At 42.5% G+C, this 25,814-nt stretch overlaps 1 protein-coding gene and 1 long non-coding RNA gene across 7 annotated transcripts in view; one reads left to right on the top strand and one right to left on the bottom strand.

Annotated features, from left to right (window-relative positions):
• NTRK2 (neurotrophic receptor tyrosine kinase 2) overlaps positions 1-14,826 on the top strand; it is a 386,793-nt gene extending 371,967 nt beyond the window's left edge. For all 6 annotated transcript variants that reach the window (XM_081521581.1, XM_081521570.1, XM_081521594.1 and 3 more), the window contains 2 exons: positions 13,146-13,304; positions 14,170-14,826. In XM_081521581.1, the coding sequence (XP_081377707.1) occupies positions 13,146-13,304; positions 14,170-14,355 (345 nt within the window). In that variant the 3' untranslated portion in view covers positions 14,356-14,826. The remainder of the gene's footprint in view (positions 1-13,145; positions 13,305-14,169) is intronic.
• Positions 1,125-22,480, bottom strand: LOC145518108 (uncharacterized). The gene is made up of 6 exons (XR_014062620.1): positions 22,046-22,480; positions 20,321-20,440; positions 18,209-18,343; positions 10,921-10,981; positions 7,550-7,682; positions 1,125-1,467 (listed from the first exon to the last, which is right to left on the bottom strand). It is a non-coding gene; the product is annotated as an uncharacterized LOC145518108 (long non-coding RNA).
• Positions 22,481-25,814: the final 3,334 nt, after the last annotated feature.

The following is a 25,814-nucleotide window of genomic DNA, read 5'->3' on the forward strand; positions in this document are numbered from 1 at the left end:
AGTGAGATCACATGTGTGAAGTGTTTGGTTGAGCCTGTAGTACATGCTATCTGGATGTTGACCATTAGCCAGAAAGCTTAACACACCCTTGCCATCACAGCCTCTGTGGGGCAGTGTGACCAACTCCTTCTCAGGAAACTTCAACAGAGAATCAGGACCTTGATCTTCTTTGACAACTTTCCCTCCTGCTCTTTCCCAATACTCTCCCTTTCCTGTGACCCTCTGGACACGGTGGCAAATGTTCAGGCATCCTAATATCAACTTCTAAATGGAAGCGGGCTGGAAGCAAGAGTAGATTAAGGGGTGGACCAAAAGGCGCCAGTGTCACAAGTCCTAGCTGTTGGTCACACTTCCACCACAGCATCGATTCCCCACCTTGTGTTACGATTATAAAACAAGCTCCTGAAGGGCAAGGACCTAAGCTCATCCAACGTTGTTTCCCCACAGTGCATGTAGTACTTAAATGCAAGTGAGTTGATATGTACTAAAATAAAGCCACGTGGATCGGATGTTACCACGTAAGACATTTTATCTCAGCTGCCTCACTGGAGCCTCACAGATAACGACAAGGTCTCTCTTCTATATGTGAAAAACCTAGGGCTTAGAGGGAGGTGATGCCTTGGCCAGAGTCACATGGAGAGTCTTGTCAGCACTAGAGAAGACCTCCAGGCTGTGATGCAGGACACCGTGCTGGGCACCCCCAGGAGGGAGTGTCTACATGGACCACTGTGGGAAAGGGGCCCCTTAGGACTGTGTAGGATCCTGGTGCAGGCTTATTGTTGTCATCCCAAAGCGATTGCTAGAATATTTCTTTTTGCCTATTTCTGGCCACTGGGCTGTTTACCAGCTTTTCTAGAACTTAGCCTGTTGGGAAAGGGTGTAGGCTTGATTCAGGCTTATAAGATTTTATTCCTATGTATTTGCGATGAAAGATACTATGATAAGGAGTAATTTATTTACACTCACTTAGTAACTAGCTGAACTAGAGCAAGAAACCAGATCTGTTGACTCTAAAACCCTTTACTTTCTGCCACCAATGCCTCTGAAACAGGTATCTGCCTAGACTCTGAACACAAGTTGGCATGTCCAGAATAGGAACTCATGAAGGTACAAAATCAGCATGGTCCAGGTTTCTGAAGTATCAATTTTAATACATGATTTAGGGAGAAATCATCACTTTTCTTAATGTGCTGTGGAATCGAATGCAACAGTTATATAAGATGTTAAAGATGAAATAAAGTCTTTATTTATCTTTAAATTTCTTTAAAGACTTCAAAGAAATTCCACAGTGGCCATGTACCTTGTGCTAGGCCTGTAGACACACGGTCCCAGTTCCTCCCCAACTGCTGGTCTTTTACTTCTTTCTGCAGTTGTAGGTGCTTCGGTGGGATGGCTTAAGAGGCAACCAGAGACACGGATTTTCCATAACACTCAGCAGCCACTGTTATTAACTGTTTGCTGTCCACTCTGAAAAGAAAAGCTGCTGGTCAGAAACTGAGTTTCAGTTTCACAATCACAAAACAGCTGCTTCTTATAATATGTGCATTTTCTATGGGTATATTTTATCTGGAGGTATGTTGGGAGAGGTACGAAAAAATGAAATTCAAGTGTGAGTATTGTCTTAAGCACAGAACATCATGCACAGCATGAGGACTCAGTAATTGAGAGTTACTTGTACTCCATGACTTCTTAGCTTTCACAATCATCCTAAGAAATCACAGTGTCTTTTATAACCAAGGTCACAATCGTTGCACATTTCATATATCACAGACATAGCATAAAAGGACCATAATGATGCCAGGCAGGCATTCAGAACTCCCTGGAGAAAGCAACTTTCCCATTAATGTTACATTCACGTGGACACAGACATCAGTTTCTGTATCAGAATGAACTGGGAAGAAAGATAACTTACTCATTTTTAACAGGCTCTGGTGTATTAAGTCCTCATCTCTGGTTAATGGTGGAATGTGCATTCTGACAGGGTCCTCAGTGTTAACTAACAAGCTGGGGTTAATGGTGGGACAGATGTGTGGTGTCCAACCAGAAACCTTATCTTCCCATGTACTAAACAGAATGCCTTGAGAACAGCAAGAATCACAGTAGCTACCACTGATACTGAGAATGCTGTTTGTAGTACAGAGAAGGGTTGTTTTCCCCCCTACACTGTTGGAAAATCAGATTTCTTCCTTTACTTAAAGTTAGCTGGAATCCAGCCTTTCTGAGTTATTTCCATAGAAGCAATTTCACATTGGAATTTTGGAACTAAACCAACATAATGTGATCACCTAGACAGTGACACAAATCTATATAGTTTCTGCTTTCCTGGTTGCCTTTGCTCATGATTGGTTGGTCCCTGTTGGTTTTTCACTATGAAAAGATGCAATGCTTTGGTATCAAGTACTAAAGAGTCAGATGATCTCTTGGGCTAAAACCCATAATTCTTAAGAGGCTGTAAGCTCAGTAATATTGAGCACTAAAATAATGGCAGGTGGATGAGGCATGTATTGTTAGAATGTACAAGTTCCCATTGCTGAGTGATGTAGGGGTACACGGACCACATGTCAGGCTGCCTGCTCTCTTCATTCTTTCCAAAGGCTTCATCCTCCCATTGATCCACTTGGGAAACTCCCCATCAAAATGAATAAGAGTTAGTGGGGTAAGGAGTGGGGAGGCAATCAGAGAAAGGGGGATGTTATCACTGTTTAATTTCACTTTATTGATAAAATGAAGAATCCTCATTTCTAGATCCCAATGTGATTCTTAAACATGGTTTAAGCTTAAAAATTGCAGTTTTAAGCTTTACTGAGAGAAGATTTCTTTGCTCCTGATTGGAGCGAATGTAAAATCAAGTGAAAACTACACTCACTTCTAAGACTAGGGTGGTTGGCTCTTGAAACTGTATAGAGAGCACAAGCAGGGGCAACAGGACCCGTGAAGGATGTCACTTGAGGTGACATGGAGCCTGGGAAGTCCTTCTCCCTTTATCTACAAATGATGGGGAAGTCCCAGGGTCTGCTTACTCTCTCTTAGCTACCCCCAGAGGTGGACAAGATGAGGACTGAGATTGCCCTGGGGTTTGCAGGGAAAGAAGCTGAATCTGGGGCTGCTATGCAACAACAGCATCTGTTAAGCTCTGGAATCAGTTGATAACAGAGAAACTGTCAAGAACTACCCAAGAAGGGAAGAGAGCAGTGGCTTGGGCCTTCACTTGCAGGCATGAAAAAACTGATGTGCGTGTGCTAAGTCACTTCAATTGTGTCCAACTCTTTGTGACCCTATGGAATGCAGCCTGCCAGGCTCCTCTGTCCATGGGATTCTTCAGGCAAGAATACTGGAGTGGGTTGCTGTGCCCTCCTCCAGGGGATCTTCCTGACCCAGGGACTGAACTTGCATCTCTTGTCTACCTGAACTGGGAGGTGAGTTCTTTACCACTAGCATCACTTGGGAAGCCCTGAAAATGCTGACTGAGGACTACAGATCTGCCTTCTGGACCAGAATTGTGCATCTTCTCATTTTTGGAGCTGTTCTTGCTCCTCCTGGGAGTGTGCTGGAATCAGAAGGGGGAGCAGCGGCAAGCAGAGTGTTGTGGACTGAGTGTGTCCCTCCCCACCAAATTTAGGTCTTGAAGGCCTAACCCCTATGTGGCTGCATTTAAAAACAGAGTCTCTGAGGAAGTAATTGAGGTCAAATGAGGTCACAGAGTGGGGCCCCATCAGCAGGATTAGTGTCCTTATAAGAAGAGACATCAAAAGCTCACACTCTCCCTGCACTCACAGAGGCTACACAAAGTTGCTGGTAAACCAGAGCTCTCACCAGAGACTGAACTGGCTGGAAACTTGATGCTGGGTTCTAGTACTGTGAGAAAATAAATGTCTTGTTTTAGCTTCCCAGTCTGTGGCATTTTGTTATGGCAGCCTCAGCAAATGAATGCCGAGAGCCTTTCCTAGCCCTGAGTCTGACTCCATGTCAGACTGGAGGCAGAATGCTTCTGGAGAGATGGGTCCTGGTGTAGACTCTGCCTTCTAACCTGTGTGGTCTCTGATAGGTCACTTTGCCTCTGGGACCAGAGATTCCTCATCTCTTAAACTGAGATGAAAAGACATGCTTGGATTACTCCAGAAGATTATCAGGGAATCAAATTCTTAGTGTAACAACAGCTAATATGTTTTGTACTTTTGTATTAATGTTATTCTAAGAGCTTTATGGTATATAGTTAAATTCACCTTTTTCAGTGTACAGTTGAGTTTTGGCAAACACAGTCATTTAACTGCCACCACAATCAGAGTTCAGAACGTTGTCATCACCACCCCCAATTCCCTCGTATATCTGTAAGACAAGCTCCCACCCAAATTCCGAGGCCCTGACAACCATAGGTTTTCTAGGCCTATAGTTCTCTCTTCTCAAGAATGTCATAAAAATGATATCACACTGTGGCACCACAAAGCTTTTCTAATATCAACTCATTTAATATTCACAACCATATTCTGAGGTATGTATCATTATTATACAGTTAATAGATATGGAAGTGCTATGAAAAAGCAGGAAATGTATACAAACAGAAGGTATTTTCCCACTACTTATATTATTGTTTCATAGTGGAATAAAGACAAAATGAATTCTCAATGGGAAAAAATATTCAGAAAATATTTTGACTAATCCATAAACCACTGGGCTTGAAATTAATGTCACACCCTCTATGACTAGATTGATAAAAGATAATGGAAGATTTTCTAGGTTGCAAGTGACAGCAATTTCAGGTGAGGCAATAATCATTTCCCGCTGGAAGAGAGAAGGTGATCAGGCTATCCCTGGCACTCCTCCTGACCTCATTCATTCATGGCTGTGTTCACCGAGTTCCATTCATTCACAACATCTAGGAAGGGCTGAATCACCATGAAGTATCCTCTGGTTTGGTAGCCACATGCCACAGAAGCACCCGTCACTCTTTGTAATAGGAGATGTGATCCTGGATATGGTCATAAAGTGTTCGCAGTCTGACCACAGTGGTCCCAGGATCTCCAAGGAGAAGATTTTGCACAAATTATTTCTCTCTCCCTTTTTTTTTTTTAACTTTCTATTACAGATGCAGTACATAATAAATAAATACATAAGGTCCAACTATTTCTTAAAATTTACAGATATCACGAATTTTTAAGGAACAGCTCAGGAGAAACTGCAGAAACAAAGCAAGTGGGTGTAGAGTGTGACCAGGAGATCTAGGAGTTTCTTCAATATTTAATGCAGCCAAAAGCCTCTGACAGCTAATCATCCCTTAATGGGGCTTGCCCTTTGGCCTGCATGTTTCTAAGGGAGTAAAATGTTTGGCTTCCAAATGAGTTATCACTCACTCACTAAAGACCACAAGTTGAACGTGGCCTCCCAGGCATCGTTGATCTTTGCTACTTGAGTTTAGAAGGTCCCATGTTAGCTGTGTTGTTGTTGTTTAGTTGCTAAAGCATGTCCAAGTCTTTGTGACCCCATGGACCATAGCCCACCAGGCTCCTCTGTCCATGGGATTTCCCAACATTGGAGTGGGTTGCCCTTTCCTTCTCCAGGGGATATTCCCAACCAGGGGAATGAACCACATCTCTTTTATTGGCAGGAAGATTCTTCTTCTTTACCATTGAGCCACTTTATTCACCTTTAAATCATCAGTGTTTACAAAGCCAGCTGGGCACTTGCTTTGGATTTATAAAAGGGCTCCAGCCTGCCACCATGCCTCTGAGATTCACAGAGGGAAGAGTAAGCATCACCATGGTTGGAGAATGAGCTGTGGGGAGGACAAGAATGATGCTTTGGGAGATAAAAGAATTAGGCAAAACAAAGGGCAATGTTGGCATTTGGAAGGGGACTAGACAAGTGAGATTTGAGAGAAGATTCAAAGAAAGGGACTCAGAGATAGAGTGGGAGGATCCACACTGAAAGGGATAGATGCTGTCAGAGAAGAGAAGACAGTGAGGGAGCAAGGAAGATGGTAGATGTGTTTTACGTGAAGCTCTACAGGAGAATGAGAGCTAAGCTTGTTACCTCCTCTCATCAACCAGTGTACCTGGAAAACAGATTGCATATTCCTCTTCAACTTGTACCAGGGATAAAGATACTTTGTGTATTTGTTTAAAAAAAAAAATAAGAAAGAACCCAACCTCCAAATAATAGTGGATTAGAGAGCTGGCTTCAGTACTGCTGGTCACCAATTCATGTCTCCACTTGCTCAGCAAGTTCCTTGACCTTCCTAAATCCTAGTTTCCCAATGTAGAAAAATAAATCCATTGCATATTAAGCAATGGGGAAATTTCCACAATCTACAACCAAGTGACCAAAGAGTATGTACCCAAAGAGTATTTTTTAGGTAAGAAATAAATATTGTAGTTAAACTGATTAGATGTGTCCAAGTTGATTTAAAAATAGTAAATTCATTGATTTCTGACAGAAAACAGTTTTACGAAGGCCCTTTTAGTATTTTGCCCAGGATTTATTGTTTTAACACCTTTCAAATACATAGATTTAAAGGATGCTTAGGTCTAGGTGTTTTTCCAAGAACAGTTTACTTTTTTAACCAGATCGTCCTATATATGTCACCATCAAAATTATGAGGTGTCATAGAAATAAATATTTAGAACCAAACAAACAGTTCTTTTTATAGATGTTTTAATGACAGAATCCGTTATTTTCTATAACTTGATTTACTTTAAGCAGTATAGAATTTTTTTTTTTTTCCTTATGGCCACTGGCTCCAGACATTGTTCTGATTAGCTTCCCTGATTTAAGCAAGTCACAATGATTAGCAGCCTTGATGAACAACCAGTCATTCCTTTTCCATCATTTAACTTTCCAAGTCTAAGTCTCTGTCCTTTTTCTCCAACTTCAGAGGATATGAGATGTCAGTCACCATCTTACAGAGCAATATTCCCTCATGTTATTCATTATGACATCTTCCTAAACTTCATTCCCAGATCAACTAGCATGAAGTCTGCACCATAGACTCCCCCATCTACTGTACAGATGGTAATGTACAGAATTGTACATTTATGTATAAGATGTACAGAGGAATGAATGGGATTTCATACACAACTTAGAGAGTTTTTATACTCCCTGTTAACACCAGTATTTTGGATTACATTTTATTAAGAAGTTTTGAATTTCACTGAATGGTTCTTATTTGGGGTGTCTATTAGGTAAGGCAATTTCCAACCATTTAATCTAAGGGCAGTTCTATGAAGAGTTTAGAGAAGTTATTGGCAAGTGGATGGGAAAGTACTGAATGCTGATCTCTTCGAAGGAACACATTGAAAATTCTTCCCCAAATATCAACACTCAGAATAAACTCGAAGATATGCTCTGCTTACCAACAAATGCCCCCCATGCCTTGCCAGCCGTTAAGTGATTGGCACCCTTCCCTCTTGGGCATGTGATCCATTAGCAAGAATAGAGAGAGTCCTCAGTGTTACCAGAGCTGTGCTAAGGGGTGCTGGGTTCCCTGGCACTTAGAAATATCGCTGAGCTATAGCAGGGAGGATAAGTTCCTTGAAGTGATGGAACTTGAACTTGCCTTTAAGAGACATTCCAGAGCAGGTAGAAAAATAGATCAAACTTTCCAAAAGGCACAAGTAGGTTTGGCCTGGGTGAGGAGCCACAACTGTTTGCTGGCTGAATTCAGGGCATGAATCGGAGATTGCAGAAGCCTGAAACACAAAGCAAGCCATCAGAATGAGCCACAAGGTGTCCTGGGGGAGGGGTTATGTGTATGGCTCTAGATAAGCCACTTCAACTCTCTGAATTTAGGGGCATTATTTATAATATGAAGGCAAGCCGATGTCTGCTCAAGAGGGTAATTACTGGGTTCAAGTGAAATCATTGAGCAGAAATTCTTTGTAAAGGTAAGCTGCTGTGTGTTGACAGATGATTATGGTGGGAAAGTAGTGGCAAGTGGTTAATTACAGAGCTAAAATTCCAGTCTCTTGGGTTGAGGAAAATAAAAACTGTAAGCCAAGTCAGCTCCCCAGTTAAGTGGATGTCCCATGTTGTATCAGCTCCTTCTGGCACATTTAGTGAAGAGCACATTCCTGACCAAGGTTGATCACTAGAAGGTCTCTCCTGGCACCGCTGTGTGTTTGGCAATCAGAGCAGCAGTTCTGACCCTGCATGTCATACTTGGGATCACTTTCCATCTCACAAATATTTAAGCAAGAGTGTGAGGGCCAACCGCCAAGTTGCACAATACAGGACAAATATCTCATTGTGTTTGTTGCTGCACAGTATGTGGTGTTGTGAGGTCCAAAAACCACCCAGTGACTGTGACTGGAATGTGACAGTATTTTGTAACCAGGGTGGTGCTTTCTTTTTATTTTTTGGGGGGCCACTTTTGTGACATGATCCAAAATCCTGAGAAAAGGTGGCGAAAGAAATACCCAGAAATGTTCTAAGTGGGTTTAGAAAACTTGTGAACCCTGTCTGAACTTTTATTAGATGCTCCCACCACTGGCCCATTTGACATTAGAACAAGGAGAGCATTATTTATAATGGCATGTGTGAAATCTCAGAGGGGGTTCTTGAAAACATTAGAGTGAAAAATCTGTCCCAAAGAGACTACAAGTGTAAAATAAATGATCAGATGGGAAAGCACGTAAATCAAAATTTGAATCTTTTTTTTTCTCCTTTAAAGGACACACGAGCCTTTTCTTTGGTCATGAGCAACACAGGATAGAAAACCCGTAAGAGTAGGTGTTGTAATGAGAGGTGCCCCACAGTACTGGTCACTGCAGAGAGAGGAATATGGGAAACCAGTAGTGTTGACTCTTCTTAATGTGTCTAGAATGGCTGCTTCCCATTGAGAGAATAAGATAATAAAGGCTCCAGAGAAAGAAGCAACACCTAGAAATCCTTTAGTGCATTAAAATTCATAAAGAGCCCTCAGAAATATTGTCTGCTTGAGTCTTTAGCTTGTGATAACCCTAGGAGGTATATATTGTTTGTTACTCACATTTTATAGTTGGAAAAACTAGGACACAGAGAGGTTTGGCAACTGGTTAAGTTTATCCAGCTAGGAAATAGTACATGGAGTAGTATGTATTGGAGCCCAGAGTTTCATTTGTGGCATGTGGGTTAGTTCCCAGACCAGGGATCAAACCTGCGCCCCCTGCAGTGAAAGTGCAGGGTCTTAACTACTGGACTACCAGGGAATTCCCTATTTTGCTTTTTAAGTTAAAGTATACTTTACATATAGCATTCTATTTGTCTGGTGGTTTAGTTGCTGAGTTATGCCTGACTCTTGCAACCCCATAGACTGTAGCCCACTAGGCTCCTCTGTCCATGGGATTTCCCAGGTAAGAATACTGGAGTGGGTTGCCATTTCCTTCTCCAGGGGATCTTCCTGACCCAGGAACTGAACCCTGCTCTCCTGCATTGCAGGCAGCCTCCTGCATTGCAGCAGATTCTTTACTGACTGAGCCACCAGGGAAGCCCTTCTATTTGTATACAATATAACTAATTGATATTTGTGTGTATTGCAAAATGATCACCACAGAATAAATCTAGTTAATATCTGTCTACTTAACATAGGTAAATTTTTTTGTTGTTGTGATGAAAACATTCAGGATCTACTTTCAAATATGCAATATAATATTATTTACTGTAGTCACCATGCTGTACATTATACCCCCAGGACTTATTTATTTTACAACTGGAAATCTGTACCTTTTGGCCCCCATCTAAAGTCATGAGTTGAGTATTGTCCACTGCACCACAGCTGGGAGCACACAAAGAATACAGAAGCCTGATCTTCGTAGTTCAGTGTGTCCCAAAGTGGGATTTTTACTGTGTAGTTCTAGGAATGTATGTAAGTGGCTCTTTCTTTCGCTTTCTCCCTTACAAAAACACATTTAAATTAATTCAGTTCACTAAGTTAAACAAAGTTAAATTTATTCTTTCTGCCAAACTCCTGGGACACTTCAAGGGAATTCTGTTCATTATGGATCTCCAAGAAATGAGAAGGGTTACAGATTATGGTATATTTGACACCTCTGACCTAAGAACACATGCAGTGTGTGTGTGTGTGTGTGTGTGTGTGCGCTCAGTTGTGTCCAACTCTTTGCAACTCCATGGACTGTAGCCCTCCAGGCTCTGCTGTCCATGCAATTTTCCAGGCAAGAATACTGGCCATTTCCTCCTCCAGGGGATCTTCTCCAGCCAGGGATTGAACCCATGTCTCCTGCACTGGCAGGCGGATTGTTTACCACTGTGCCACCTAAGAAGACTCTGACCTAAGAGCAAGTGTAGAGAGCTAGATCTTAATACTTTGAGGGTCAGGTATCCAAAAGAACACCACATTGGTCCATAATATCCCTGTCTTCTCTTTACTACCACAGACCAACTATTCATTGGATGTGTTCTTGCCTGGAGAATCCCATGGACAGAGGAATCTGGAAGGCTACAATCCATGGGATCACAAAGACTCAGACACAACTGAAGCAACTGAGCATGCATTATTTGATTTCAACATTTTTCTAATTCTAATTTCAATATTTCAACATCAATAATTTCACTATTCCCATAAAAGATAGAATTATGTCTTTTCACTAAAAAGCTAGGCAGAGATCTCTCACTCCATGTCACTCTGCACCATGTAGCTCCCCACACTGCCATCCACATTGGTGCTGGGGTGTGGGCTGCCAGCACCTGGGGGCCCATACCACCTTGGTGTCCCCAGTGTTTGTAAGTATCTGAAAATGTTGGCAGATTTCCTTTGCCAAAGTCCTGGGTACATGGGGTTTCAGGGTTGCAGAGCCAGGCGGATATCCATCAGCCAGAAACATTCCCATGTGGCTGTCCCACTATGACCACCAGCATCCTTCCTGCTCAACCTGGGTTGTACAGGTTGTGTTTTGGACATCAACCCTGGTGGTGAATACCATCATCACTTACAGGCATGTCCAGGCAGCTCCATGAGGGAAATCAGTGGTCATTTAACAGTGACTACCTGTCCCTGCAGAATGAGGAAAGAGTGATGAAATTGAAATCTGATGGAAGGCAACAAGCCCACACTTAGAACTTGAACTTTTGATGCATTTAAATCCTGAAGAGTAAAACTACAGTAAAACTACACCTTAACCCTGTGCCAGCAAGTTATGTCTCTACTTGTCAGACTCGTATTCTTTGTACAGAGAAAGGGGGCCACCCTTTCACATGTGTGCTTTCTTGGCTAATAAGAGCATCACTTGAAATTACCAAACAAATTAGACATCTCTGACACTCTCTGCTCCTTGGACTTCAGAGTGGAGCAGCATTTTTTAGGCACTGTTAATCCATTTCCTTCCCTTAATGAGTCAGAAATGAGAATTGTTGTTGTTGTTGCTCGGTCATGTCAGACTCTTTTCAACCCCATGCACTGCAGCACTACAGGCCTCCCTGTCCTTTACTATCTCCTGAAGTTTGCTCAAAGTCATATCCATCGAGTCAGTGATGCCACCCAACCATCTCATCCTCTGTTGTCCCCTTCTCCTTCTACCTTCAGTCTTTCCCAGCATCAGGGTCTTTCCCAATGAGTCGACTCTTCACATCAGGTAGCCAAAGTATTGGAGCTTCAGCTTCAGCATCAGTCCTTCCAATGAATATTCAGGGTTGATTTCCTTTAGGATGGACTGGTTTGATCTCCTTGCTGTCCAAGGGACACTGAGAATTGTAATTGGGCAGAAGCTCTATGTGGCATTGGTCTCAGAACTCAGGGGCTGGCATTTGTCAGGGAAGTCTAATTCCTGAAGTCCTATGAACTCACCCACTGCCCCAGTGTCAGCTTGGCATTTGGGCAGATAGTGCTGGGGTTCACCAGCATGAAAAGTGGGACCTGCCACCCATAGGGCTATGGTGCATAAATACGATCTCGGTTCAAAAATTAGATAGCCTTGATGGGCTACAAACCTGTACATGGCATTCTTAATTTTTCTCCAGGAAGTAGGAAATAATAAATCTCTTTGGTCAAAGTTTTCTTTGCCTGTGCTAATGCTGTTGCTGTGTAATGCCTCAGCCTTGGCGTTTTTACTAAAATGGGCTTTTCAAAACCCATACTTGTCTTTGAGTCTAAGCTTGCACTCTTCACTGCACTGCAGGCCAATAATTGAGAGATGAGTCACTGGGGCAAGGAATAACCACTTTATTCAGGAGGCCAGCAGACCAAGAAGATGGTAGGCTCATGCCTCAAAGAACCATCTTGCCTGTGTTAGAATTCAGACTTCTTTTATACTAAGAGGGGAGGGGATAAAGTCAAGCATTTCCTGGTTCCCATCTGCCTCTGGAGGGGTGTGTTAATTTCTTCCTTCCAGCAGTGGAGGAAGGGCCTGGTCAGGATGTTTCCTGTGAACTAAACAAAGGTATTTTAGCTTAATGCTCATTAGCTGGGAAGCAGGATTCCCAGAGATGGGCCATTATGTATAATTTAAGCTTATACGGAGCATCCCTTTAGTGATTAACTTGTAGTAGAATACAAAATGTTCTTCCCTATTACATACTTACCTATTTACTTCTGTAAATCACTTCAGTTGAAGTGCCATAGTAAAGTCTTGAGCTCAAAGACCTGATTTCTTTGTGTCCATAGCAACCTGAACCTCAGTTGCCTCATCTGTAAAGTGGGAATAGTCATTTCTGCCCTGACCATTGCTGGGTTGTGACAAGGATGTTCAAGACAGCTCTGTGTGATCTCCTGACAGTTTAAAGCATAAGGAAGCTGTGGCTTTGCTAAAGAAACAGAGTCCCTTGGTGGGTCATTTTGGATCCGGAACCCTCGTTATCCTGGCCAAAGTTATCTTGTTAATTAGACAATCAATTCATTCTCATACCAGAAAGTATGTGCATTTGTGTTTTCACAAGATGAATATCCACCCAATCACTGTCTCTGCCCCTATATAGTTTTGAGAAACAGAATTGCAAACAGTATGAGAAAAAATCCTTTGACCACTCTTTGCCCTCTGTCTCTGTTGCTTGAGATGATAAACAAATTGTATTTCCCTTATGCCTTATAAACAGTTAAAATTAATAAATACAAATAAAGGAAAGGGAAAAAATGCACCCCATCTCCCTTCCACACTTTTTTCCCTGATGATGGGAACTTGGTTTCCAGGTGACTGATGCCATCCTGCTTACCCCTTTTCTGCCAGGTCGGTGGCCACACAATGCTGCCCATTCGCTGGATGCCCCCAGAGAGCATCATGTACAGGAAGTTCACCACTGAAAGTGATGTCTGGAGCCTGGGGGTCGTGTTGTGGGAGATCTTCACATACGGGAAACAGCCCTGGTACCAGCTGTCAAACAACGAGGTGCGTTTGTGGCGAGCAGCACCAAGATGCCTAGAGGGCTGACACCGAGAGGTATCCCTGGGCTGGAAGTCAGGAAATGCTCTCCTGTGGCATCCCTGTGGCTTTGTTGGGAGCAGCACCTCCCCATGGCCTGCCATGTACCTAAGTATCATGGTCACTCTCCAAACGTACGAGTTCTGGAAAGAGAAAAGCGCAGCATTTGCTGATGTGCCTGTGATTCTCTGGCGCGGGGATCCAGGAATCATTCTGTGCTGTTCATCTAGGAATTTGATAGCAGATGTGGCATTTTGGCAACCTGAGAGTCCAGCTAGCTTTTTGGTATCATTCCAAGAAGCTTTCAAGCTTCTCTCCTTTTTTGCACATTTCACTGGTACATTACTTCTAGTGAAAAACTCATTTTTTCTTTTCTAATCCTTTTGCAATTATGTCTATATTTAAACGTTACATCTTGGTCAGGCACCTCACTTCTTCAGGTCCAAGTCTGTCTTTTTCCAGTTCCATTATCCAAAATGATTGCTCATTTCTGTACCCTGGGACTCCCTGGCACAAAAGTGACCCTGGTTCCATCTCAGGCCAGTACAACTGAAACCCATTGGAATTCCAGGGTGTGGTTTGGGAGGGTTCCAGCTAGATAAATTATTTCTCCACCACTTTGGTGAAATCAGTGTGATTTGAAAAATGGATATGAACCCATCAAATTAACCACGGTATACAAACCTAGAACAATTGCTCTCTTCCTTCTGAAAAAAAAAGGAAACACTGAGTGGGGTTTCTTTAAAGCAACCCTCTCTTCGCACTGACATTTATTGCATCCACATTGTTTTTCCTCTGGTCTGACTCTGTCTCTGTGCTCCATTCCATCCAGGTGATAGAATGCATCACTCAGGGCCGAGTCCTGCAGCGACCTCGAACGTGCCCCCAGGAAGTCTACGAGCTGATGCTGGGGTGCTGGCAGCGAGAGCCCCATATGAGGAAGAACATCAAGGGCATCCACACCCTCCTTCAGAACTTAGCCAAGGCATCTCCAGTCTACCTGGATATTCTAGGGTAGGGCCTGTTCCCCCAGACCAGTCCTTCCCAAAGCACTTCCTCAGTTGGGCCGAGAGGATGAACGTCTTTTAACTGCCGCTCGATGCCATCAATCCGCTGTTCTTCGCTCTGACAGTATTAACAACAAAGACACCGAGAAGCTTTCCGAGGGAAGCGATGTGTACTTCTCCACCTGTAGACACAGTATGGACTTCTTTTTAGCATTCTCTTTCTCTCTTTCCATCTCCCTTGGTTTATTCCCTAGTTTTTGTTTGTTTTTTTTTCCCCTTTATTTTTTGTCTTCCTTGCTTCACAACCCTCACCTTTTCTTTTTTAATCAATCTGGCTTCTGCATTACTATTAACTCTGCATAGACAAAGGCCTTAACAAACCTAATTTGTTATATCAGCAGACACTCCAGTTTGCCCACCACAACTAACAATGCCTTGTTGTATTCCTGCCTTTGATGTGGATGAAAAAAAGGGAAAACAAATATTTGACTTAAACTTTGTCACTTCTGCTGTACAGACACCGAGAGTTTCTATGGATTCACTTCTATTTATTTATTATTATACTGTTCTTATTGTTTTGGGATGGCTTAAGCCTGTGTATGAAAAAGGAAAACTTGTGTTCAATTTGGGAAGCCTTTATCTATGGGAGATTAAGACCAGAGAGAAAGAAGATTTATTATAAACCACAGTGTGGGAAGAACAAAGACAACCATTGGAATCTACTGGCGTCAGTTTCAACTTCAGAAAACCCAGCCACTGGTAGCTGGGAGGAATGTATTGGGCACCTTCCCCCAAGGACCTTTCTGAGGAGTATAAAGACTGCTGAACTCTGTGCCATGGACTATTCTTTTCCCATCACCGGAAACGCTAGAGTGTAGTACAGAGAAAATATGGCTTCTGGGAGGCAAGATGGCACACAACACGTTCCAACAGTCTCGTGCTTGTAGGCCATGGTGATGGCACTGGTTTGTTTTGCCGAGTGTTATCCACGGAGCCTTTGTCAAGTTCAGGTGGATTCTCATCCAGAGATCATTTCAGGGTTAGATGGGAAAGCCAAGGACTTGGAAAAGAGAAGACAAGCTCTAAACTCGGAGGCAAGTTTCTCTTACATTGAACTTTACAGACAGCACTTCCCTCGACCCCTGCCCTCCACCCCACCCGTCCATCCAACTGTGCAAGCAAAACTGTGCATGGTCTTCGTCAATTAATACCTTGTGTGCATAAACTACCGCTCCAGACATCGTGCCCCTGATATGTAGAGCAGATCCGTAAAAGGTATAACTTAAATAATTACAGGAAGCTAATTGAATTCATTAGCTGAGTATAAATGTCTCTGGGTCGTATGGTGGTGATGGGTTGTTAACAAATACGGACCCTGAAACTTGGATATCTTCAACGACATTGCACCCACTGTGGGGCTGGGGGAAGGGCAAAATCAACCCCCGAGGGAGAGGAAACCTCGCCCACCATGGGGGTATCACAGGCATTGATGTTCAGTGTACACAGGCGGAGACCTTGCTCTGGGCTCTGGTTGGGAGAGTGGTTTCATTCTAAATGTACTCCATTGTCAATAGGCCGTTTTGTTCTTTTCACTGCATTTTAAAAAAGTAAAAATAAAAAATTAGGCACAGCATACCAATGGGAGGCTATGCCCAGACCAAGCTTTGGAGGTGTGCTTCTGGGCATAGTCACGGGTTTTGCAAAAAGAGGTTGTAAATTTAAATAGAAATTTACAGTTACCTGGGTGATCAGTTATACCAAGGAAGAAAATTTTTTCTGTTCCTCAAGAAAACTTGCTACCCTCTGTGAGGGGAATTTTGCTAACTTGGCATCTTTATGATATGAGCCAGATTGAAAGGGAGTGATTTGAATTCAACTTAGATCATTTTATTTCATGTTTGTTTCTGAAGGTGCAAGTGCTCTGTTTAGGTTTTGCTTGCGCCTTTAATTACTGGAGCACCTTATTTTCCATTATAGGCATTGAAAGCCAGTTTTCAAAAAATCAAAAGTATCCGTTAACAGAGAACGAAAGAAAACCCAGTAGTATCTGCTGTCAAATGAAGGAGGTTGGACAAGACAAACCTCATAGTCCTTTCAAGTTCTGCCCTGGCCTGTGAGACATGGGAGCTGAATTGTTGTTCTCTTGGTTGGTGACAAAAAATCCTCCAGAACACACATAACACTATAACGAAAGCCATATCTTCATGATATATACCTGCATGTATATATCCTATTAAGGACCCATAGTACTGTTAAAACACTGTGGCACCCTGTGAAGCAGTAAGAAGAGGCAGGTTTGTATAAAACTTCTCTAGATTTCATCAGCAATGACCTGAAAACCTCCACAGGTTTGTCATTCTGTGCAACTGGCCAGCTGCTCTGGGGGAAGAAGCTGCAAGTTACTTGTTTGATTTTAACAGAGAGCAAAGGAGGTAATACTTGAAGGGTTCATATTAAAGGAGGGCTGTGCAGTTTTGGAGCAAGGATTTGTTTAAAGCAGATGAGAGGAGGGAAGCATTCCCCTCCCCTTTCAGTGTTGTGTTTTCCTCTGAAGAAAAGAAGCAAAAAAAAAAAAAAAAAAACTCCTTACCTTCTGACTTCCTCAAGGTCTTGAAATGAAAGGTTCTATGCAAGTGCAAAGTTTTATAGTTATTTATATTGCTGCTTATTATTAATTTTTTTCCTCTGTTGTCTCAAGAGTATGTACTGACTGCAGAGACGTCTCACATTGAAAGGATCCCAGATTGCTTTTAAAGTAGCCGAACGAAACAAAAACCATCTTTGAGTCTCCACCCTTGTTCCTCCAGAATCCTCTCTTCTCATGCTTATAATTTTAAGAAAAGGGCCAACCTAATTCAGCAGCGCAAAGGTCACAGAATAGGGCTTGCCATCAGATTCGTTAAAAACTTCAACAGGAGTGGTGACAAACCCAGTGCTCTAGCCTGAACTTGGCCTGACAGTTGTTTCCATTTATACATTGTTTCATAGTTTCCCAAGCATTTTTTTCACATACGGTGACAAATTATTCTCATTTTTTAGAGGTGAGGAAATTGAGACTTGGAGGAGTTAAATGATGTGCTAGAACTCTCCAGGCACTCCTGGGACTTAATCTAAGTACTCTTGACTCTGAAGTTCATGATTTGGTCCACGAGAGACTCCCATATATAAACAAGCAGCATGAAAGAGAAAGCTGGCTAACAAATTCATAAAGTAGGATATGAAATTAGAAGAGCAAAATGAATTATGTGAGATGAAGCAGCTGAGATCTCATGATATATAATCATGTTCATAGCTTCAGCTAAACCTTTGCACACTGAACCAATGTCATAATCAGGCTTATTTAGGAAACATTTTGAACTAGGCTATAAAAGATGATATCAGAATTCACATTATGTGTTCACATCAGCACTCCCTGTGATATTTCCACATGTTCATATGGGTGTTATAAATACTTGATTTATACATAGACAAACACACTTGCATAGTGTGTTTGTGAGCTTATGTATAAACTTATAGGCACACAGTAATAGACATAATTATAAGTAGGGTGCAGTATGAATAATTTGCTTAAAATCTGCTGAATAACCAAAACCTTTTTAATGTCATGTTGCTGTTAGTGCTTCCCTTCTCCACGTGGGTAGGACCCCATTACACTTTTCAACTCTGTGCAGTACTGCATGGGTGGGAGACATATTTAAGATAATGTGCTTCCCATAACAACTGAATCGAAGCCATCCCACTACATCGAGTCCTTTCTGCAAAGGAAAATGCATCTGGAATTAAATCTCCTTGTGTAAAGTTCCAGAAAAGGAAAATTTATCTTTTTTTAAAATCCTTTTGCACATTTATTTGTATTATGCTCACCTGTTCCACTGAAACCCCTTTACACTTGTCTTCAGAGGCCAAGCATTCCAGAAGAGCACTGGAGTGTAGGGAGCCCAGTGTCCTGAAGGCCAGTGGTGAGATCCAAGACCCCACTGCAAGGTGAATTTCCACATCCTAGTGCAACACAAGAGACAACAGCGTACAACGCTGGCCTTTGCAAAGAACCATGACGACAGGATCCCCTGGTCAGGAATCAACTTTTTTTTAACTTTCCCCTTTTTACATTGGACCTTCTATAATACCAATAACATTAAATCATGTATCTAATTAAATAAATGACTACAGACACACAAATCCTCAATTCTCTTGCTCTTTCTTTCCTTTTCATTCCCCATTTGAGGACTTTTTGTTTCCCATGATGAGCTTCAGTTTGGCCCTATATCACTGTTACAGAAAATCTCTTGAGAGGGAATGCCAGAGACCCACCTCTTCAGATGGCTAAGTGAGCAGTTAAAGCAGTTTCTTCCCAATTCATGTTGGTAGGATGCAGAGACTCTGAGGTTGAGACAGCAAGTGATATTCTAATGAATCCATGGTGGGAGAGACTTGGAAAGAAATATGAAGGGGTATGTTGTTGTCAGGGCTGGAATGGATCACTGCTGCTATAAGTCAAAGGTTCTCGAATATCCTTAGTTTTTGTACTTTTTTCCTTTTTTTCTTTTACCTTTATTTATTTATGTATTTATTTATTTATATATATATTTCTTTGCTCCATTCATCACAGACACAAAGAGAAGCAAAAAATATATATATATGTATATGTGTTGCAGGCAAAACACTGTGAATTTCACAAGAGCAACCAAGCAACTATTTGCCATCTTAACATTCGTCTCAGGAGACGCAATGGGAAAACATGAGATGCCATTTTTTTTAGTCTATGCATTTTAGGCCAGGTCTGTGTTTATTTCTTTGGTCTGTACATTAATGAAAATGATCCTGAGTGAAGGCTGAATGTTCAACATACTGGAGCAAGCAAAATAAAAGCTGCTAATTGCCACAGGTTTGAATTGGGAGAAAAAAAAATTGGAGAAAATGAAATGTAAAGGCCTACATCTTGCAGGTTGTATGTCTTACTGTTGCTTTAAAAATGTATAAAACTGCTGGAAGTGTTTCAATATGAGGTCTTTGAATTAAATGTGGATTTTAAATATATAATCCCTGAACAAATGACTAAATTATGGTGAAATACTGTTCCTTGCGTTCATTGATCATTATCTATCCCTCACAAATCTGCCTAGAGATGCGGACAGTCTCTGGATCTGCTTCTGTACATGGAGAGATGTTTGTATATATCCGGGCCATATCCACACACACACACACACACATTTCAACATCTAAAGATATACTGCCCCTTAAATTGTGACCTAGTATTTGAAACTCTCTTTTCATTTGCTTTATTTTCCTTTTAATGTGACGTCTCTGTACTGATACTTATTGGTTCTTGTTTTGCAATCTTTTTGGAGGTCCATTGCTTTATTAAGACCCACTGCATCTTGGCTGATTTCAAAGTGACACCAGAATATCAGTGCTTAAAAAACAAAAAAAAGTTTTGTTTGTAAATCATGTGACCAGCTTCTCTCAACCTGACATGGAAAGTCTCTTGTACTACACTGTATTTAATAAAAATGATGTCTTACAATAAATAACATCCTCCAAAAGAGACACTAAAAGTGACATGATGATTACTAGAATTTTCACAAGGCATGGTGTGCTCTTTGTCTGTCTGTCTGTATTTTAGATAAGGTCACTGCAGGTACCTGCCATGTTCATCAGTTGAAGCAATGAGAGTAAAAGATTCCCCCTGGCTCACCCTTCTATAACCTGACATTTTTAACTTTGATCTTGGATAACTAGAACATCTCTGCCCAATAGAACTTTCTGCAATGATAGAAGTGTTTTATCTGCACTGTCCAATAGGGCTAGTGGGCACTTGACATGTGGTGAGTGGGACTAAGAGCTGAATTTTAAATTTGATTTCAATTAGTTTACATTTAAAGAGTCACACATGTCTCAAGACTACCATGTGAAACAGCACGGAGCGAGCAGATAGAATCACCAGGATTTCTAACAGATCAGACCTAAGAAACTTACCATAAGAGAAACGTTGTGTATCGTGGTCTAGGGTTGGGGCAGCTCTGAGAATCGTAAGGAACAGAAGTAGCCAGATAGAAAATTTCACATCTTCTCAGCCTCTCTGTTATCCAGTGTTTCCTAAATTAAAGGTGAAAGAAGATAAAAGAAGGGTGGTTTCATGGAGATCTGGCAGCCCATCTTTTCCTGGCCATCAGAGCAGTCCACTCACACTTGTATTTCTCAGCATCTCACAGTCATGTTCCCCACTGTCTGACCACTGCCCATCCATTTCCTCTGAGATGCACAGAAGGCATCTGGGCAGCATTCCTGGTGGAGGCTTAAGGAACGCAGTTTGACAGCCCTGTCCTTAGATCATATTCCTCAGGAGTTTTGTCCATGAAAATACCTCTCACTGGTTCAGATATATGTTCCTTGAGTTAAAAAGACACAACCAGGTTAAAAGTCAGCAGAGACTTGGGGAATTCAAAGCCATGAGGGGAGGGAATAATTTGTCCCAACATCCCAGTAGGAACACATGTCGTCGCTGCAGGGTTGAAGTGTAGATCCCACCCAGAGAAACAGCATTACAGACTGCAGGGTAAACCACTGAGGCCCTGGCCAGTCATAACCCATTTGGATTATTAAAGATCCACACCTTTACCAGACAATGTTTTTATATCCCTATTATTTGTATATTTATAATTAGTGAGTAAAAGTGTTAGTCACTCAGTCATGTCTGACTCTTTGCGACCCCATGGACTGTACCCCACCCCAGGCTCCTCTGTTCATGGAATTCTCCAGGCAAGAACACTAGAGTGGGTAGCCATTCCCTTCTCTGGGGGATCTTTTCAACCCAGGGATCGAACCCAGGTTTCCTGCATTGCAGGCAGATTCTTTACCATCTGAGCCACTAGGGAAGCCCCAATAATCAGTTTAAATTCCAAACCTAAAGTCAAACTTTTCAGAGCCCTCATCTCCTGGTTTGTAGACTCCATCCCATTTTCCCCCTCAAATACACACCTTTAGTTCATTCTTGAGGAAGCCTAACTGTTTGGCTGGGAACATAACTTCTGAAGTATTGTGGCTAACAACCTCATTCAAACAGGTGTCCTAACCTTTAGAACAAATTGACTAACAAAACAAGTGCTCAGTGCATGCCAAGGTGTTATGTATGTGTACTAGTTTCCCGCTTTTCCTGTAACAAATTGCCACCAACTGAGTGGTTTAAAACAACAGAAATGTCTTGTCTCTCAGTCCTGGAGGTAGGAAGTCTGAACCTGAGGTGTGTGTGTGGGGGGGGCATGCTCCCTCTGGAGACACTCAGGGAGACTCTGTCCTTTACTGTTCCAGCCTCTGGGGGCTCCAGGTGCTCCTTGTGGCCACATCACTCCAATCTCTGCCTCAGAAGCCACATTGCTTCCTCCTCTGTGTGTCTGGCTTGTAAAGATACATGTGGCTACATTTAAGACCCACTCAGATAATCTAGGAAAAGCTCTTCCTTACTCTTTTTTGCTTTATCAGATCAGGTTCCCAGGTTCCAGGGAATACTCTGTGGGCATATCCTTTTGGAGGCCTCCCTCTAAACCTCTCCAGTACGGTAACTCACTCAGCTCTTACATCAACCCTGAGAGGTAGGTACTATTATTATTCCCAGTTACAGGTGAGAAAACTAAGGCACTGTGACTTAAGGAACTTGCCAAAAAATTAGAACAAAAGAAATGGACCGGCAAATGTAGTACTTACTATTTGCCAGAGAGGTAGTCATTTAATCCCCCAACAAGGGAGAAACTCATGAGGTCCCACTCCAGGCAACAGGCAGAATAGAAATGCAGGCACCTGGCTGATTCCCCGAAGTCCGCAGCTGGAGTTTGACCTAGCCACGTGTCATGGTACTTAGGGTCTGGGCTCCAGGCCCCTCAGAGACTGCTAAAAGCAATTCAACATCCCAGTCCTGTTACAGATAGAGTCATGAGGGGGAGCTGATGCCAAGATTCCAGGTTCCAGGAGACTAGAGAGTTTCTAGGAAGTTAAACCTGGAGTGTAAGGATTTTGGTCATTAGGGATGGGGTAAGAATTTGGCATGAAGCCAAAGCCCAAATCTGGCAAGGTCTTTGGGATGCTTTCCTGAACCCACTGTCCCTTAACCCCCTTCACACCAGTCATGAGCTTCAGGAGAGTGAGTCTGCAGTGGAGACAGTTGCCTAGCAACCAGGTTCTGAGGCTTGCTGTATGCGAGACTACCTTGCTGCTGCAAATCTGGCCATTTCCCCCATGTCAGCTCTCCCACTGTTACAGCTATATGAGAGCTAAAGACCTCATTCTTCCTGCCTTCTACAGGTGGTATTTTACAATGAATGCCAGGCTCACACCAAATTCATCCAACAAGTAATGGTTTATTATTGACTATGAGGCTGGTGGGCTATATAGTTCATGGGGTGGCAAAGAGTCAGACACAAGTGAGTGTCTGAGCATGTATAAAATGCAATGTGGGCCTAGAAACTTTCCTTTCCTGACCTTGCATGGAGATCACAGATGCAATTATGTGCTAATGCCAAGACCAGCCTGGCCTCTGTTCAGGTGATGTGGGGGTGGGGGGAGACACGATGGAAGACCCAGGGAGCTCTGGTCACTGAAAGCTGCATTCCTGGCATTAGAGACCTGGGCTCTGCCAGATTCTTCTGCCTCCTTCATGTAGGAACACCGACACTTGCACAACACTTAGAATAAATCCTCAGTCTTCACAATCAATCACTTCACGTACATATAAAAATCTGCCACGTTCCTTATCCTCATTAGCAAACAGCCTGGTATTGATAATAGCATTTTAAATACCAATTAACTACTTCAATCACTTCTTACATGGGCACCACATATTCATCTATAGGACATCTATTTTTCATTGGATAGATCATGATATCTAATCACTTTTAGTATTAATATATAGGTTGTATTTGTATACACACATCATGTTGTATTGTTGTTTAGTCACTCAGCTGTGTTTGACTCTTCCGTGACTCGTGGACTGTAGCCTGCTAGGCTTCTCTTTCCATGGGATTTTCCATGCAAGAATACTGGAGTGGGTTGCCATTTCCTTCTCCAGGGGATCTTTCCGACCCAGTGTCAAACCCGTGTATCAAACCTGCATCTCCCACATTGCAAGCTGATTCTTTATTGCTGAGCCACCAGGCAAAGCTCTAAAGTCACACAGATGCTATAACAACCTGCCTACCAACAACTACAACCTCTCCTTCTATAGCAGGTACATATGGATTTGTAGATTTCAGCCTAAGTGTGGGAAATGCCACTACTTCATTTCCTTTAGCTCAGGCTATACTTGACTCAAGCCCACATCCTGCAGGAGCAAAACCAATCTCAGCAATTACGGGGTGTGCCCCACCTTCCTAAGGTATCCTTTAGATCTCAAGGATGATCGACACCCAGGAAATGCAAGAAGGGCTTCCCATTTACCTTCCATCACAATCCAGTGACTCTGATGCCAGAAATGAGAACTCTGCCTCTAGGACAGACGTCCTTCAACACATTATAGCCACTCCGAGAGCCACCACCTCCTGACACTTGATCCACAAGATATGATGACTATCTACTCTCAAATTGAGTCATAGGCCTTAATTTGGCTTTTAGTTTCCTTTGGCTTGTGGAGATTTTTCTGTTTCTTTTTCCATTTGGTTATATTTTACTAAGTATGTGTATGTGAACAAGGCAGAAGCTTTCTGTACTTGTTTTGTGCTCCATCTTCCTGGAAATCTCAACACTTTCTTCCTTCATTTAGGTGAGGATTCTTTTCACATAGTCCTATTTTTCTGGCAACAGCAGTTCTTGTTGTAGATCAGAATCACTTGGAGAACTTTGAAAAATGTAGAAGCCAAAATCTCATCCTGAAAGAATTAGTTGCTATTAGTCTGAGTTGGACAAGACGCTATTTGGCTTTTATGTGTGTGTGTGTTTGTGTAAATTCTCTAGTTGTTTCTAATGTGTACAGGTGAGAGGCCAGCACTTCCTTAATCATGCAAATTATAAGTCCCCCAGCCCCAGGGATGATAGTTATTTTTGTTCAATTCTGCCGGACCTGGGGACTTTTCTAGCGTGGACTTTGAAAAAGCACTTTGAAAAGTTGTATCATACTTTCTTAGTTTGGGACAAAGAAGACCTTTCTGGATTTAGGGTAGAGGGCAGTCCCATGGACATCCTTGCCAGGGGAACCAGTCCCAGTGAAAGGGAATTTATTTGAACACCTCCTCCTGCCCTGCCCTGCTCCAGCCTACCCCCTCTCCCCCCAGGCCATTTGCATTTTACAAAGTTTCCTAAGCAAGCACTTCCTGGTGCTGAACTGACATCTGCCTCCCATGGGCTCAGATCTCCTGCGAGTGCACAGAATAACTCTCATTCATTATTACTTGGCACCCTTTTATGACTCCCTTGTGCTCTTCCTCCCACATCCATCCCCCTACAGAAAACTCTGGAATGTTTGCCAAATACCCAAGACAAAAGGAGAAGGAACTCTGCTCTGCCTGGTAAAGCTAATGCTCAGCCCGCAAGTGCAAGTCCCGTTTTCCCTCCCTTGTTCTCCAGGTTTCAACTCACTCTTGGCCCAAGGAGAAAACAGCTTCTAACCAGATCAGAAAGATTAAAAGTGAGGTGTGGCTCCTCCTCCCCACTTACTGGTGATGTCAAGACAGCTAACACTCCTCACAGCCCTCATAATAGAGGTCCATCCAAAACCTCCCAGGATGCTCTCAAAAACAAGGAAAATAAGGGGTCTGGATGTTCCCAGAGACAGCGAGCATTGTTGTCTCTAATGAGAAAAAAAAAATGTGAAAAGCGTTATTTATTTGCCTGCTCAGCCAAGGGTGGGGGATATTTGCTAACCTAAAGATAGGCGTTAATTTTATTTGTTTTGGCTCAGGAACATCTGCTTGTATACTGATCAGGCGCTAGCACTCATTAACACAGGAAGTAAAGTGTCTGAGGTTTGTGTCACTGGGAGTGTTCAAGAACACAGTAAGACAGACATTCATGGGAGTGATTTCAGAGCAGTTTTCACACTGGGCAAAGGTTCAGCCTGCGAGAAGGTCTAGTACCCAGGGAGTGTGGTTGTTGAGAATTCAGTCATCCATAGTAATCGAGGGTCCCTCTCCCCGAAACTGCGGGAATGACATTGACCATGGATATGTGCCATGTGAATCGATACCTAATGAGGGCCTGGTGGTAGCATCATCTCAGAAAATTCCTGCTGAATAAATGAATAAATTTATCAGGCACACAGTGAAAAGAATGCAGAACATTCTGTGCACCCTTTCTACAGTTCCAAAGTTCATTTACATATATTATGGCAACTTTGTTTCCTAACATTCCTCTGAGGATTAGAACATGGGCTTTCCCCCCATTTTACAGAGAAGGGTCTGGTCATGGTCCCAGGAGTTGAAAGTAAGAAAGATAAAGTCAGAACTAGAAAGTGAGTTTCCTAATTCGTGATAGAATTTTACAACACTTA

This window comes from Giraffa tippelskirchi, chromosome 1 (genome assembly GCF_054371585.1).
Source record: "Giraffa tippelskirchi isolate mGirTip1 chromosome 1, T2T-mGirTip1v1.2.pri, whole genome shotgun sequence".
Lineage (NCBI taxonomy): Eukaryota > Metazoa > Chordata > Mammalia > Artiodactyla > Giraffidae > Giraffa > Giraffa tippelskirchi.